General features: G+C 43.2%; 1 protein-coding gene across 4 annotated transcripts in view; it reads left to right on the top strand.

Annotated features, from left to right (window-relative positions):
- The window catches only part of MIPEP (mitochondrial intermediate peptidase), a 159,742-nt gene that overhangs the window by 19,522 nt on the left and 122,760 nt on the right, over window positions 1–17,460 (top strand). For all 4 annotated transcript variants that reach the window (XM_047868804.1, XM_047868678.1, XM_047868685.1 and 1 more), the window contains exons 7-10: window positions 787–943; window positions 6,190–6,238; window positions 7,848–7,908; window positions 11,333–11,385. In XM_047868804.1, the coding sequence (XP_047724760.1) occupies window positions 787–943; window positions 6,190–6,238; window positions 7,848–7,908; window positions 11,333–11,385 (320 nt within the window). The remainder of the gene's footprint in view (window positions 1–786; window positions 944–6,189; window positions 6,239–7,847; window positions 7,909–11,332; window positions 11,386–17,460) is intronic.

Genomic DNA, 17,460 nt, shown 5'->3' with positions numbered 1-17,460 from the left:
ATGCAAGTGGGTTAGGGGCAGAGAGAGAGGGAGACACAGAAGCAGAAGCAGGCTCCAGGCTCTGAGCTGTCCATACAGAGCCCGACGCGGGGCTCGAACTCACGAGCTGTGAGATCATGACCTGAGCCGAAGTCAGACGCTCAACCGACTGAGCCACCCAGGGACCCCGAGAACTCCTCATTTTTAAAGTACGATAAAGAAATATATAACAATTACATTCTAGACTACCCAGATTCTTACTGCCTGTAGTCTTTACCTGGTTAAAGGTGCTTTATAGCACGTGTGTTGGGTAAAATTGGGTATGGTTGGGTATGTCCCCCCAGACCCCATAACCGAGAACTCCAGTCAAGTATGTGTTTGTACCCCATGCTAGTTTCTGAATCTAAAAGCTTTATTCACTCTGTGTAAACCCTATTTATTATTTTTTTTTAATGTTTATTTTTGAGCGAAAGAGAGAGAGAGAGAGAGCACATGTGAGTACAAGTTGGGGAGGGGCAGAGAGAGAGAGAGAGGGAGATACAGAATCCAAAGCAGGCTCCCAGCTCCGAGCTGTCAGCACAGAGCCCGACTCGGGGCTTGAACTCACGAGCCATGAGATCATGACCTGAGCCGAAGTCGGACGCTTAACCGACTGAGCCACCCAGGTGGCCCATCCCTTACTTTCATTTTAAAGTAGTGATCACCTGTAGAACAGAGGGGGTGAGAGTTAGCCTATATTTTTATTGCGTGGGCCTCCGTGTCATGGTACTTATTATATACCTTCTACCGTTTGCATTTTAAATGTAGGTGCGAGAAGCCGCTTATAAAATTTTTCTTTATCCCAATGCTGGTCAGTTGAGATGTTTGGAGGAATTGCTCAGCAACCGAGACCTGCTGGCAAAGTTAGTGGGGTACTCCACGTACTCCCACAGAGCCCTCCAAGGAACAATAGCCCAAAGTCCAGGTAAGCTCGTTTACCCAGCTTTTTAAAACAGGATTTTCGCAAAACTCAACTTCTGATTTTACGTGGCTTTAAATTAGCATTCTCTTTTAATATCCTCAGAGCCCCACTTATTGAGATTTTCTGCCTGTTTAGATAGACCTGACCTTTAAATAGAGCCAGTAATGGGAAATATATTCTCTCCATCCGAGGTAGTTTATTTCTTGTGCACGTCGAGAGTGAAGTCATACTTAAATTTTCATTGATGCTAATTTAAATTCTGTTCATTTTAAGTCAGCCGGTTTCTGTGTTCAACCGAACCACGTCAGTTAGGATTAGGATGAGAGGAGGGGAAAGATCAATGTGTCTGCTGAAGACAAGGTTGAATATAGGCCAGGACTATAAAGGCATGTGGGTATATGAACCTCCTTTTCAGAGAGAAGAGTGCTGGATGGGAAGGTGGGAAGAAGCATCCTGGGGTTTGTGAAAGTCTTGCCTTGTGCTCTGCTGAGCTCTTTATGATTTATGGTATATAAAGGAAATGTTACACGGTAGTACAAATATAAGCGTATATGGTAGGTTTGTTCAAAGGCAAATTAAATTGCCGTGATAGTTCACACAGGGTCAGGAGCAGGGAAGTTGTGATGCTGGAACTGTTCAGTTCAAGATCCCTGTCGGAGCTGGAACCTCCAAGACTTGGTGGTGGGTTGAGAGGGAGGAGGACACGGTGTGCCGGCTACCCTCGGTTTCCGGTTGAGCATCTGGGCGGACGTGCCCTTCACGGGTTGAGAGGGAACGCTGGAAATGAACTCTGTGTGGGCGGAAGATCACATCGTTGATTCTGTTCTGTCTTTATTCCTTCCGTGCGTATTCCTTCTCTCTCTAGTATGTTCCTGTCTTCTCCAAAGTGTTCTTAAAAATGGCCATTTCTTTTGCAAGCAGCCGTCTCCCTTGACCCTTCGAGGCTCTCTGTGAAGCCATAGGCACATCTCACTCCCCCCTTTGCTCATGTCGTTCCCTGCATGGGAACAGCTCCCCCGTCCCAGTCTGTCTGTTCAAATCCTATACGGTTTTCAGTGTTCAGCCCCAAACCCACCTCTTTCACAAAGCCTTTTCACTTTTCACTTCCCTTAGATGCCCTTGTCTCTGAACAATTTGTTACACCCCATTTAGCTCCTAAATAGATCGTACGACAATTTGTATGTTTTTCTGTGGTCATTGTGGTCACCAGATTGTTAGGATGTTTTCTTATTATTATTTTATGTACGGTTGACCCTTGAACAGTGCAGGGGTGCTTACACCCCCCCCCCCCGCATAGTTGAAAATCCACATGTAACTTTTGACTCCCCAAAACTTAACTACTGACAGCCCACTGTCAACTGGAAGCCTTACCAATGACAAACGGTTTGTCATCCGTATTTGGTACGTTATGTACTGTATTATAATAAAGTAAACCGGAGGAAAAATGTTAGTAAGAACATCATAAGAGAAAGTACGTTTATAGTACTATACTGTATCTGTTGAAAACTATCCATGTGTAAGTGCACCCACACAGTTCAAACCCGTGTTGTTCAAGGGTCGGCTGTGATAATAGTATGATGCTTACTCTGGGCCATTATTCAGTGCCTCCACAGCCCTGTGAGGTAGATGTTCGTATCCACTTTATAGGATAGGAACCCAGGGTTAGTTATTGTGCCAAAAAGTGTCAGGCCTGAACCCTAAACCCATGCCCTAAGTGTGTGGTCTTTGTAGGCTGTTTGAGACCAAACAGATGTATAAAAGGCATCATCTTCGTTCTCTGTCATCAGCTATTGATTTGACAAGTATTTACCGAGTGCCCACGATGTGTCAGATATTATTGTAGGCCCTAGAAATAAATCAGTGTGTAACACAGATGGAAATTCCTGCTCTGGAGCGGTTTATATTTCTGTAAGGGAGATAAGACCGACCTAAATAGGTAAAGAACACAGTATTTTATTAGTTAATACAAGCTGTAGAGAAAACTGGATGGGGAAGGGGTTAAGGAATGTGAATGTGTGTGGATTTTAAACAGAGTTGACGGGGCTGGGGGGGGGGCAAATGAGCATAGACTTGAAGGAGGTGCAGGAATAAGCCTGTGGCTCTTAGGGGAAGAAAGTCCCAGATGGAGGCATGGCAGGGGCAGAGGACCCTAGGTAGCTGGACACATCTGAGAAGCAAAAAGGGCAAAGTGGCGAGTGGGGTGAGCGAGGGGAGCGGGAAGAGGTGGAGGCAGATGCAAGGAGGAGCTGTGTTCAGGGCTTTTCCTCGAGTGAGATGGGAAGTCATTTGGGGGTTTGAGCAGAGAAGTAGGGTGATCTGTCTTACATTTTGATGGCAGGTCATGTCCTGCTGACACCGAGATAGGCTGCAGAGAGGCAAGGGTGGAGGAGAGGCCCGTCAGAAGGGGTTTTGCAGTAATCGTGATGAGAAAGATGGCGGCTTGACCAAAGTGGTGGCAGTGGAGTCATAGGAGGTATCAGATTCTAGAGACACAGCATTTTGAAGGGGAACCAAGATTTTTAAGCTGATCAACTGAAAAGACATAGTGAGTTACTGTCAACTAAGAGGGAGGGGCCTGGAGGCCTCGTTTGGTTCAAGTTAAGTTGAGGTGCCAATTGGTGTTCACATGGTGATGTTGAGCAGGCAGGAGTTGAGGAGAGGGCTCTGAGCCAGAGAGATAAATTAGGGTCTGTATTTTAGGGCATGAGTTTGTCTGAGGTGTCCAGGGGAGTGAGTGCATTTGAAGAAGAACGGAAGTCCAGGGACTGAGCTCTGGGCTCTCCCAAGTTTAAGACGTCAGGGATATGAGGAAAAGCCAGTCATGGCCGCCAGGAAGGACCATCAATGAAAGAGGAGGAAAGTGAACAGAGTGGGTGGTCCTGGAGGCCACGCCAGGAAGTGACTTAAGGGGAGGACAGTGATCAGCTGACTCAAATGCTGAGGACATGTGAAATCTAAAGAAGGTCGAGGATTGACTGCTGGGGTGAGCAGTGTGGATTCTCCAACCCACCGGACTTGCAGCTGCTAATGCCAGGTATCATTACGAGCAAATCCACTGCTCGCCAGGTGGTTAGCATGGTCGTATGTTAGAGTTGGGCTGTTGTGCACAGAGCCACAGAGGATATGAGTTTGTGTCCTTAAGGAATTTAAAATTTAGTTGGGGAGCTCAGTGATCTAAATATAAACAGTAACGCAGGTCAGTGTCTTTTCAGTGCCAAACGAGTGGTAAGTATAGACAGAACAATGCTAGAGGATTTTAGGAGTTCGGGAAGTTTGTCAGATGCTCTGTAGTTGTTGAGGGTTTTATGAGGGAGGTGAAACTGGAAATCGGTGGTGAAGAAATGGTGAACTTTCAGCAGAGAGAAGGAGGTGGGAAGGGATATAAACCAAGGTTAAGGTGGGCACTCATATGGCAGGTGAATTAGGAAATAATTTTCCAGTGAGGCATTTATTTGTTTTCAGGGGCTTTCAAACTCATTTTTTAATTTAATTTAATTTAATTTAATTTAATTTAATTTAATTTAATTTTATTTTATTTTATTTTATTTTATTTTTTTATTCTATTCTATTCTATTCTATTTTTATTGTTTTTATTGTTTTTATTTCTTTTTTTTTTTAATTTTTTTTTTCAACGTTTATTTATTTTTGGGACAGAGAGAGACAGAGCATGAACGGGGGAGGGGCAGAGAGAGAGGGAGACACAGAATCGGAAACAGGCTCCAGGCTCTGAGCCATCAGCCCAGAGCCCGACACGGGGCTCGAACTCATGGACCGCGAGATCGCGACCTGGCTGAAGTCGGACGCTTAACCGACTGCGCCACCCAGGCGCCCCTGTTTTTATTTCTTAATGTTTGTTTATTTTTGAGACAGAGAGAGACAGAGCATGAGTGGGGGAGGGGCAGAGAGAGAGGGAGACACAGAATCCAAAGCAGGCTCCAGGCTCTGAGCTGTCAGCACAGAGCCTGACACGGGGCTCGAACCCACGAACCGTGAGATCATGACCTGAGCTGAAGTCAGATGCTTATCCGAGCTCCCCGGGTGCCCCTCATTCTTTTCAATATGACAGTTTTCCAGGTAGATTGAGGTAGATCTTTCACATGTAAGATAGCTAGAAAAACAAAAATGGGTGAAAGTGAGTAAAAATCTCACTTAGAAATAAAAGCATGCACAGACTTACTTGAACATACTTCTCTGTGGCAGCTGGTATGATATCCTAAAATAAGCTTTCATTTTTAATGAAATAATGTTTTTTTCCCAAAAGGCCTAATACCATTTAATATGGCACATGGGGCAGTGTTTCCAAGATTACTGTTTACAAGGCCTGTTAAATATCGATAGTGGCAAGAAACCCCAGAGCTTCTTGGTTTAGGTTAACCTCCGTTCTTTTCTCGGGCTTTTATTTTACTCAGAAAGGAGATAAATTGGAGACGGTGAGAAACTTAAAACCATATACAAGATCATCTGGAAAATATAAAAACAGTGTTTGTGGCAAACTCTAAAACGCATGTGAGAACTCTACACATAAATCAGTGGCGGAAAGTGGCAAATTCAAAAGTACACACGAAAAATTTCCCGTCATGGGAAATAATGACAGTTGTACCATAATTGCCTTTATGAGTTTGTAGTCTATAATGACTATGGCTGAAGTCTTTAAGTGATTAAAAAAAAATCCTAGCGGAGCTTAAATTTCTAAGGTTCTAATTTTGTTTATTTTCTTTTGGTGTTGATCCTGAATAGATTATTCTGCAGCTATATATAAAAAAGAAATATAGCTCTCCGGAAAAGCATTGATTTTTAAAATCTAATTTTTAGTGACTCATGCTTCACAATTACACTGATTTTTATGAACAAATCAGAGTCTGGTATTTTTTTGAAACTCGGGCAAAATTAAGCAGGTCTAAGAAACGTATTTTTTCTCTTACACATATGAGTAGATAGAAACACATTGAAAATTTGGATTCTTTTTTTTTAACCTCCCCCTTCCCTCCTTCCTCTGGGGTATAATCGAAGGGTTTGGATTACTACTATGTTCGTTAAATTTGTTTTCTGATAAACTGATCATCAGTATTTGGAAATACTTATGCCTAGGATATGTTAGCAACCCCGACGTATCTCTTTGAGGGCATTTGAAAATGATCTCTTTAAGGGCATTACAGTGTATAGATTGTGACTATTACATTCTAGTCTTGACAGGTATGTTCATTATATTTCATGTAATTAAAGGCATTTCCTTTTGGATTTCATTTTAGAGACGGCCATGCAGTTCCTGGAGAAGCTATCAGGAAAACTTTCTGAAAGGTTAGTTTTCGTACTATTCCTCAGATGTGTATCGTGTAGGTTTTTCTTCTTTTTCATTTTTTTAAAATTCATTTTATTCATTTTTGAGAGACAGAGAGAGACAGGGCGTACGCAGGAGAGGGGCAGAGAGAGAGAGACACACAGACAGAATCTGGAACAGGCTCCAGGCTCTGAGCTGTCGGCAGAGAGCCCGATGTGGGGCTCGAACCCATGAACTGTGAGATCGCGACCTGCGCCAAAGTCGGACGCTTAACCGACCGAGCCACCCAGGCGCCTTTATATAAATTTATAAAAAATTTGAAGGTGACCTATTAAGAATGTAAGTGTGGGAATATCGAGTCAGATCTATGGCCGAGTCGGAAGGTTGGATTAACGATGAGGAATACTTTGAAAGCACATAGCTAGTCTTCCCAAGGTGACAGTCTTGAAAACTTCGGCTGTCCCCTCTGATTAACCAGTTCATTGTCTTAGGAACCCATCGTTGATGTGCAATTAAAAAATGTTTCCCAAACCTTTTTGGAACTAGATATTTTCGACTCCTGCCACCAATATTACAAGCTCATAAAGTCGTGTTTCTCTTCTTTTGGCCTAAATGTACATGGCTCATGGATGTGGTAGATTGAGCTGTGTTTTTGATCTTAAGAATGACCTGCCTCCCCATCTGAGTTCCTTTGTTGTGGCCCTGCCTTCCATTCTTGATCGTGCCACTTGTCCTTTGCCGGTGCTTCTCTCGTGCTTTGTTGAGAGGCCACACTCCGGCAGCCTTCAGAGACCGACGGTTCCAGAAGGAGGCATGTCGCGGCTGCCTTATTATGCTGCCTGGAATTTCCTTTGCCTTTTGACCACCAACACGTTGAATTTATCTCAGATTTCCGTTTTCTATTATTATAAATTCACTCCTTAGCACCCAGTCCTCTCTAACTTGGATTATATTTTAAATTCTAAAATTTTCTTTTAATCCAGTGAATCACTGTGGCTTTGATAGAATGAAAAGGAAGTATTAATTATGCGGTTAGTTGAGAATATACTCTGCTTTATTAGGAAAGTGTTAGTATTCTTTCTTCCCTTCTCTGTAGCTATAGATTGTATTTTGAGCAAACATATCTTCCGATTTTTATGGATATATATAGGTGTTAATTCTAACAGAAACTTCATATTCTATAATTTTAAGCACATATTTGATTATTGCCCAGCTCGAGTTTTCTTTGGGGAAAAAATATGAATGGAAATCTTAAATATAATCTCTGTTCATGTTTTTTCTTGTAGAAAGTTGTTTGTTAGTCTCTTACCTTCTTAATGTGTAGCAAAAAGCAGTTATTTTAAGTTTTCTGGTGAATACTTTGCATGTTTGTGTAACATTGCTCATTTTCCCAGGCTTTAATACTATCAAAACCTTTATCTGTCTGCTAGGATGTTTTTAAGGTAGAAATGGCAGTAATTTACTAATGATATATTGACATCCCTCTTAACACAGGTAAAATGTGGATTAATACTGGCTTCCATTTGCACTACAAATTACTTCTGATTTTATCATGAATATCGGAAAGGTACAGAAACAAAATTATTAATGTAATTATTAAAATTTTGTCCTAATACACTTGTTTTACAGAACTATAAGAGACTTTGAGATGATACGAGGGATGAAAATGAAACTAAATCCTCGAAATTCTGTAAGTGACACTTTTACATATTTTTTTTAATGTTTATTTTTTGAGAGAGAGAGAGAGACAGAGCATGAGCGGGGAAGGGGCAGAGAGGGAGACACAGAATCCGAAGCAGGCTCCAGGCTCCGAGCTGTCAGCACGGAGCCTGATGCGGGCTCAAACTCACGAACCGTGAGATCATGACCTAAGGTCCAGTCGGACGCTTAACTGACTGATCAACCCAGGCACCGCGGAATATTTTTATTATAATGTAAACAGTCTATCAGCTGGGGTCCTTATCTTTTGACTCTAGAACTTTCTTGTTATATGCTGAAGGTACATATAGTCTTGTTTGTTATCCCTGGACTTGGTTCTGATTCTCGGGTTTGGTGAATAAAGTATTGAAATACTTGATCCATACGTCTGAATCTGACATTTCTCGGCAATCCAGTATTTTTGTTGGTTAGTTGATAGAAGACACACACACACACACACACACACACACTCATACATGTACACACACCTATAAACGTATATTAACTATGTATGTTCATATATACCCGTGTGAAGGCTGCTTCTATTCTCCGGAAAGTGGGCTTCTCCGTTTGAAGCAGCCTTTAAGGAAGCTCAGTGGAGGACTGATCTGGCAGGTGGCAATTTAACCATCAGTGTTAACATTACAGTTTACTTTTTTATTTGCTAACTTCTGGAGCTCAATTAAATAGATCGATGCGGACTTCAAAAGATACACCATCTTAAAACACTTAGGTGGTGTTTTCAGTCATAAGATTAAACGATTGCATGATCTTATAGTACAGACTTAAGTGTCTTTATGTCCAGAAGGATGCCCAAGTGATGGTGTGCCCCCAAAAGTGATGGGATTCCAGGTGTTAGGACCCTCGCTCTCATTTGGTTCAAGGGCGTTTACTGGGTTACTGGTTGTCTGCCTTATTCTCTTATAGGTCCTGTCGTTGGCAGTTCTTGATTTTGGTGCTGGCCGCTAGAGCCAAAGTCCTAGAGAACATCTAGGGGAAATGAGCCTTGCAGATTTAGAAACTATCTTCCAGTTTCTCAGATACAGCCACTAAGAAATAGATTAATGCTACCAAATTCACCAGTTTCAAGAGTAGCATGTCGGTTTGTTAATTTATGGTAGGAGCTGTCTAGCAAAGTAGCTAGGGTCAGTCATCTGCAACTTTGGCTTGGTAGGTAGAGCCACTTAGGAAGCTAGGTATAGGCCAGAATTTATTTTGGTGAATATAGAAATAGAAAAGATAAAATACATCGTCAGAATCTCCTTTATTATAAGCTAATATGAAACTATCCTCTCTAGACATTTGGTATGCAGGTGATTCTCTAGATATTTGTGAAATGCCTGATCTCGTCGTGAACGGTACCACGCTTCACCCTGCAACCGTGGCCAGAACCTGGATTTGCTCCAGGCCAGTAGTTCTCAAAGTGTGTTCCCTGGATCAGAAGCAGCAGCAGCATCTGGAACCTGTTAGAAATACAAACTCTCCAGTCCCACATGAGACGTGCTGTATCTCTAGCCCTACAGTCCTGTTCCAACAAGCCCTTCGGGTTATTTATCTCTTTCCCCTCTCTGCCCACATATAATCATTTACCAAATCCTGTGGATTCTACCTTCCAGAGAACTCTGTTCTCTCCTCTCCACGCCCATGGCCACAGTCCTGGTTGAGGTCATTCTTCCTTCTCACCCAGACCATAGTTGTAGTTGCTGAACTACTTTTCTAGCCTTTGGTTCTGGCTCCTGATTTGGACTGCTTAGCAATGTGCTAAGTGTGAGACATAGGGTAGGTACTCAACACTTATTTGAAATATGAATGAATGAATGAATGACTTGCCATTAGAGGGGTTTTGCCAAAAAGCAGATCTGACCTCGTCACTCTCTTGTTTAAGATTTTTCTGTGGTTTTCTGTAATTCTCAGATTCACCTTCCTATTCCTTTTTTTTTTTTTTTTTTTAATTTTTTTGAATGTTTGCTTATTTTTGAGAGAGAGAGACAGTGAGAGCCAGGGAGAAGCAGAGAGAGAGAGAGAGAGAGACAGACAGACAGACAGAATCTGAAACAGGCTCCAGGCTCTGAGCTGTCAGCACTGACTGAGCCACCCAGACGCCCCTCCTATTCCTTTTTTTAATGTTTATTTACTTTCAAGAGAGAGACAGTGAGGAGGGTGGGGAAGAGAGAGGGTGGGGGGAATCTCAAGTAGGTTCCACACCGTCAGCGCAGAGCCTGAAATCACGAATCACAGGATCATGACCTTAGCTGAAATCAAGAGTCAGATGCTTAGCTGACTCCGGGAAGACTTCTCGTGTAAGAAGACACTTGAGCAGAGCCTTGGGAGAAACGAGGCAGTGTCCCGCACACGTCACGTAGGGCAGAGCCTTCTCAGCAGAGAGAGCAGCTGCCCGTTGTGCTTGGAAAACGGGGAGGAGACCAGTGCAGTGAGGGAGGGCAAGAGTCGCAGGAGGCGGGCTCAGGGTTCAGGGCGGTGCAATCAGGTCATGTAGAGGGGAGATGGGAAAGCATTGGCGAGCAGAAATAACTCTTCCAGGGGCACCTTGGGTGGCTCAGTCGGTTGAGCGTCCGACTTCGGCTCAGGTCATGATCTCGCGGTTCGTGGGTTCGGGCCCCGCGTCGGGCTCTGGGCTGACAGCTCGGAGCCTGGAGCCTGCTTCGGATTCTGTGTCTCCCTCCCTCTCTCTCTGCCCCTCCCCTGCTTGCGCGCTGTCTCTCTCTCTCTCTCTCAAAAGTAAACATTTAAGAAATGACTCTTCCAACATTGTGCAGTAATGTGGATTGAACACTTGAGCCCAGGCAATCTGACTTCACAGCCTGGGCCGTTAGTCACTCCTGTCACCTGGACAGTTTGTGGGGAGGATGATCTTCCAGGGATTCAGGCTTTTTTTCCCCGTCAGTATTCTGTACCAGTTGTCAAAACCAACTATTAGGACAATGCTTCTTTATGACATATTTTCTTTGCCACGATTAGAGTTAATTCTCCCTTCGTTACACTTGAAATTGTTGCTTTCTTTTTGGGGATCCACCCTAAGCTTCCTGCTTAGATTTAGAAAGAACTCTAATCTTACCTTTAGAGCCCTAATCTTACCTGCAGTATGTTTTATGGATAAATACGTGGGTTACATGTTGGGAAAAATTTCAACATGGCTAATTTAATCTATTAATGTCGACTTTTATAAGTTGACATTGTACATTATTTACTTTCCCCCCCAAATTCTGGGACATTGTTTTTTTTTATGCCTTTGTACTCCTTGATTATAGGGAAGTCAAAATAAAGAGGTGGGCATTTTTAGGGTCTTTAAAAAACTTACCTGATATAATGGTTTACATCTTATAAGCTGGCTAAATTCTTGGTAACAATTGCGAAGTAGTCAATAATTTTCATAGCAATGGATTTTTCCATTGTAGGAATTAATGCCTTGGGATCCCCCCTACTACAGCGGTGTGATTCGTGCAGAGAGGTAAGTTGTTTTGTTTTGTTTTGTTTTGTTTTGTTTTGTTTTGAGAAATCCTTATAAATGAGAAGGAGGAAAGAAACTGTTTATTGAGCACTTTGTACAGTAATCGTGCAATGTGAGTAATCTCCTCACTCAGTTGCCCGCATTAGAAGCCCGTATACGCTCAAGTCCGCGCCCTGCCCTGGCCTTTGCCAACATTTGCCCGCACATTCTTCGTCTGGTTTAACACCTGCGCTCTCAGCCTTAGTATTGTCTACCCTTCCTCCGAAGCCTATACTTGTATGGCTCGGGTCACTTCCTGGTTTAAAACTTTTAAATATCTCTGTGTGGTGTCTAGAATCTGGCTTCTTCCTGGGAGTAGCTTCCAGGTTTTCTTAGTAGATGGAGTGTTTCGGGGGCTGGAAGTTTGATTGTCGCTCGTGTCTGGCCCGGGATGGGTTCTCGGCAAATATGTGTTGAACTAAGGAAGGAATAGAGTGGTACTGGGGATGGTGACATACGGTTTTCTTAGGTTTCCTCATTTTTATTTGAACATATTGTCAACATATTATTAGCACATCTGGAAGGATACATGTGAAATTAAGATTTAGGACAGTTAACTTGATTTAAGTCCTCCTCCAGTTCCGTAGTCTCCTCTTTGATTATATAATGGCAAACTAGTGGGTATGTTTGTTTTCCCCCCTAAATACACCCTATTTCTGTCATTTTTATATTTGCATGTAAACCCAAGAAATATGGAGGGCTGTTCAAAGTGAACACATCTAAAAACAAAACAAAACGAGAAAACCCAAAAAACAAAGTGAGCACGTTTAGAAATGTTTATGTCCCAAGCAACTTTGTATATGCAAAATAGGAACTTTTGAAAACCTCCAAATCCTACCCTTCAACAGATTTTTAACATTTTTCTCTTACAGCTCCTTGAGCTGCTCAGCTTTAACCACGAGAGTTAAGATTGATTTAGGTAGTGGATGAAAATAAGTTTTGTGCCTTTTTCTCCGTTAAAGCATGTTGGCATACATCATGATAATAATATACTTAAGTTTGATTGGTATTCAGCTCTAAAGTCTTTCTGTTCCTCTGCATTATTCAAGTCTTACTTACAAAGCAGATTGTCTCCTAATACTTCGTCAGCTACTGTTTTTTTATACATATATTTCAGACTCAGCACAGGCCTCCTTCTCTGTGGAAGCACATAAGCTGTCATTCAAAATCTGCAATCATTTGATTATGATACACAGCGAGTGCCCAGAATATGCTATAGCTCAATGTAGTCATTCCACAGCTGCGTTTTATGGCTGTGGAACTTCAGACCTTGCTCCTTATCGTTACAGAAAACATATCATTTCTCTTCTAAAACTTTTTCAAAGAGAGATTTGGTTTGGTTATTTGTAAGGGAACACTAATTTTTTTTTTTTTTGTTAATGCTTTCCATGGCTATATAAGATTTTTAAAATTTTTTGTTCGTGGAAAGTGATGTAAATTAGATGTGTTTGTTTCTTCCCGGGTTTTGCTCTGTGATTTTTATTTGTTATTTAGCTTTACTCTTTAAGTGTAGGATGCCCAGGTGGTGGTTCTGTGGAAATTACTTGTGAATATTTGAAGACTTGGAAAGACATCATCAATTATAAAGTATAAGCATTAATTAGGAGTAGGAGATCCCTGAGAAGTTTGATAGTAATCTTAAATAAAAGATACTGAATAAAAGGTGGTGACTTTCTCTTCTCCGTTTTTACCGAAAGTACAATACTGCGAAGTCTTTGTGTTGCTGACTGACTCTGGAGTCAGTCCTTAGGGATCTCTGAGCCCACAGATAGATTGGGAGTTCTCTGTCCTCTGGACTGGCCACAGAGACGGGGGTTACCGTCCACACGGGGCACTTGTTGAGTGGCAGCACCCCAGGCAGCATGGCAGTGTGGTCTGGAGTATGTCCCCTGACGTCTGGGGGGGCCTGTGTGAGTCCTGGCTCCACCGCTAATGAGGTATCCATGAGCTTTGGAAAGAAAGTTCCTCGTCCTCTCTAAGCCTCTCAGCAAGGGTATCTACAAAATGGGGGTTATGACAGTCCCTACTTTGTAGGTCAGGATGAAATGAGATAATGTTGCCATTATGAGTACTAAAATAACCTGATTATATGGAATTGGCCTTCTGGGGACACTCTTCTAGAGGATGACCTGCTCTAAGAGATGCTTTTTACGTGTTCTTTAAAATCTTTCGAAGGAGTGGTCCCTTCCCTCCGAAGTCTCCTCTAAGAAAACACTCGTCTCAAGTGTAATGAATATGTCGAATTAGTTGTAGAATGCTCATCAGACAAGCTTTTAAGGATAGAGAAGGGACACAGGGACAGGGAAGCGCACCTCGCCCCTGCTTCCCAGAGCATCGCTCTGTCCAGGGAGGAGGAAACCCCGTGTCTGGCGGGCAGGACAGCTCACCTCGGGTCGCTTTCCTCTTGAAGGCCACAGCCTCTTGAAGGCTACTGCCTTCAAAATAGAATTGCAGCCGTCATTCATGGCCTCTAGGATCCGTCCGGTCACACACAGCCCGCTTTTCTTTAACAACGAATATGTGCACACCCACGGTTATTTGCTGGGTATGGCCTGCCCTTCTGGTCTTTCCCACCATCCTCTTCCTTCACAGTTTTCCTCGGCCAGACGAAACCCTGCGTCTCGCACTTAGATCCCTTTGTGTCTCAGACAGAGCCTGTGTCTGGCAGCTAATAGTGTTCCCTTTGCCTTCCTTTGCTGTCTCACTTGTGAAATTTCGCCAAGAGTCCACGACCCCTCCGGGTCTGCCACAGCCTCTGCGCTTCCCGTCACCACCATACTTCCCAGCCTCCACGCGGCACCCTTGACCTTTAACGACGTGTTCCTTTGGTCCCCCGTGTTCAACACGTCTTGTCAACCATACCTTAACGCTCTTAAGAACAAAGTTTGTCTTATTTTTTCCATTTGTGGTTACGTGTGAAATAGGCACCCTGGACTCTCGACAAATGCATTATTGGCGAATAGCCACTGTTCAAGACTGTGTCCAAAGCAGTACTCGGAAATCCTTATTAAAAGCAATCCAGTTGTAAAGAGAATATCATATCGTATATTCGTGAATGGCTTTTTTCATCTACCAGATTTGTTGGAAGCGGGTTACCCTCTGGGAGGTCTTCATGGTGCTCGTTTGTTGGCAGAAGTTTCCACCGGGCTTATTGGTTCTTAGAGTTAAGAAATCGCCAGCTCTTCCAGGAACACAGTATAACCTACCTGGTCTCCACCAGGGGCTTTACTGATTTTACTTCAAGTGTCCATACTAGGTCATGCGTTGGGCTCTTAACTCCGTTCAAAGAAGCAAGAAAAGGGATGCCGAAATGCTTCAGATGGGATCGTAAGAATCGGGGGGTTTAAACATCGATTTTCAGTAGCTTAAAAGGCAAACGATTGAGTTGTGGCTTGAGATTTCAGTAATCTTGATTGGCAAGAGTAGGCTGAGAGGCACAGGTCATGGATGAGAAAAGAAAGCGAAAACAGACCGGTTTGGATTGGAGGTTGGAAGGACGGAATGACGCGAGGACTGCTAAATCCTTGTTAAATTCCTCTGCTTTCAAGTAAAGACTTAAATAAATGTGTGGTTTGACACGAAACAAAAAATAGAAGGCTTTCCTTGGTTTGAGTTTTTCTTCAAGTTAACCCCTGGGACCTTTCTTTTTTTGCTTTTATGTTCAGATTCCTTTCAAGTTTCTTAAATGTTCGCCTAAAGAAAGAACCTATTACAAGTGAGGTGAGAAATTGACGTGTTTTCAAACCACCCAGGGTTGGTCCTGGAAAATAGAGGCATGAGTGACCGATGGAAATCTTAAAGAGCACAGAAAAATCTTAATTTTCTTTTTCAAGTTTTAGTGTTGGAGTCTTCACGGCACAGGAAAAGTCATTCTTTACACAACTTTTAAAAACATTTATTTATTTTTGAGGCAGAGAGAGACAGAGGGTAAGCGGGAAAGGAGCAGAGAGAGAGGGAGACACAGAATCCGAAGCAGGCTCCAGGCTCCGAGCTGTCAGCACAGAGCCCGACACGAGTCTCGAACCCATGAACCGCGAGATCATGACCTGAACCCAAGTCAGACGCACAACCCACTGAGCCATCCAGGCGCCCTGAAAAGTCACTCTTTAAATTGTGAAAAGTATATATACAGTTATTTTATTTAAAATTTACATGTGATTTTGGAACAGGCTGTACATTCGTATGGTTCAAAAAGTCACCACAACTTTAAAAAGTACTCACTGAGAAATTTTGGGGTCATACCCGTCTCTGCTCACAGCACTCCCCCTTGCCCCTGTCCCCTAGAGGTAATCATTTTAAAGTTGTTTCAAGTGTCCTGGCAGTGTTTGATGTCTGTTTTTAATGCTGGTCAACTTTATTTCTCTTCTGCCAACAGTGAGTTTCAGTGAGTATTCCCTCATTAGTTTTGGTGATATTTTGTAGATATTATTGGGAAGTGGAGTTCAGTATTATCTATTCTTTGCTAAGGGGTATTCTCAAAAGTTCGAGAGCATTCATTCACATAATGAAATAGGAATGTTTTCTGTTTTAAACTCTTCAGGAAACCCTGAACTTTCACAGACAGATGACTCTGTGGTATTTCAAGATAATAAAGATTTGTTTGATGTGTGAAATTATATAGTTTTTTGGCTAGTGTATGTGCAGTGAACTTGGTGCTGTCAGTGTTGAAAACCAGTAACATTTATTATGAAAACTTTCAAAATAAACACAAGTATAAAGAATAACGTAGGTAGGGGCACCTGGGTGGCTCAGTCGTTTGGGCGTCCGACTTCGGCTCGGGTCATGATCTCACAAGTCCGTGAGTTTGAGCCCCACATCAGGCTCTGTGCTGATGGCTTGGAGCCTGGAGTCTGCTTCGGATTCTGTGTGTGTCTCTCTCAGCCCCTCCCTCCCTCCCTCTCCCTCTCCCTCTCCCTCTCCCTCTCCCTCTCCCCCCCCCCTCAAAAATAAAATTAAAAAAACATAAAAAAAGAATAACGTAGGTAACCCCATGTTTTCGTCTCCCAGATTGAGTAACTGTCCAAACTGTGCCATCTTTGCTTCATTTATCTTTTTTCTTTCTGTTTCTTTCTCTCCCTCCCTCCCTCCCTCCCGTCCTTTCTTCCTTGTTACTAAACCTTAGACCTCATGTCATTTCACTTCAGCGTGTTTCTTGTGTACCTCTAAAGAATATGGATATTTTCGTACATCACTCCAGCACCGTCATTGCCCAGGAAGGTTCACAGCAGTTCACTGGCACCACCTGATACTCAGTCTGTATTCATGTTTCCTTGATAGTGTTGGGTCCGTTTTCTCCCAGGCAGCTTGTTGGAACCAGGGTCCACCCGAGACCTACATGTTCTGTTTTTTCTGTCCCCCAGATCTCTGACTCTGCGGCAGGTGAGCACACGCCTTGCCCCAGCCCAGCACCCCCATCTCTTTCGTCTTATTACCTTGTGGCAGACACCAGGTTGCTTGTCTCACAGACGTCCCAGACCTCTGGGTCTATGCGATCGCTTTCGTGTAGCGTCATTTTGCCGCTTCCTCCGATCTGGATGTGACGGGACCCCCGTCATTTTTGGGTGTTCTGTCTCGTCTTACCGTTGCAGTTCAGGGATGACTCATTCTGCGTATAAATGTAACAAATAAGCTGCGTGAGAGAGGTCCCACTGCTGTCCTAAGATGTGGCTCCGGCCTCTGAGGTGGCGGTTCTGTCACCAGAGTCAGTCACAGCAGTGTCACATGGACATCCTCTCTCCCGGACGCCAGGCCTGCCCGTTTACTATCCCACTTCTCTGGGGTGATGATGGGATTGTACTGTATTTGTGAACTTCAGTTTTGATTTAGGTTAACTACAATCTCCGGTGAACTAAGCAGCCCGTCTGTACCATTAAGGAACCTTCTTCTCCGATTACCAGGAAGTTTGGCTGGAGAAGTTTTCTTGGCTGTAGCCTCAGAAGGCGAGATAAAAACAACTGGCAATGGCCGGTTCTTTATAAAACAGAGCATTTTTATTCTCTCTTCTTTATTTTCAGTACGTTCAAATCGCCTGAAGGG

This window comes from Prionailurus viverrinus, chromosome A1 (assembly GCF_022837055.1).
Source record: "Prionailurus viverrinus isolate Anna chromosome A1, UM_Priviv_1.0, whole genome shotgun sequence".
Taxonomy (NCBI): Eukaryota; Metazoa; Chordata; class Mammalia; order Carnivora; family Felidae; genus Prionailurus; species Prionailurus viverrinus.
Note: the sequence above shows the minus strand (reverse complement) of the source record. Positions and strands in the feature narration are given on the sequence as shown.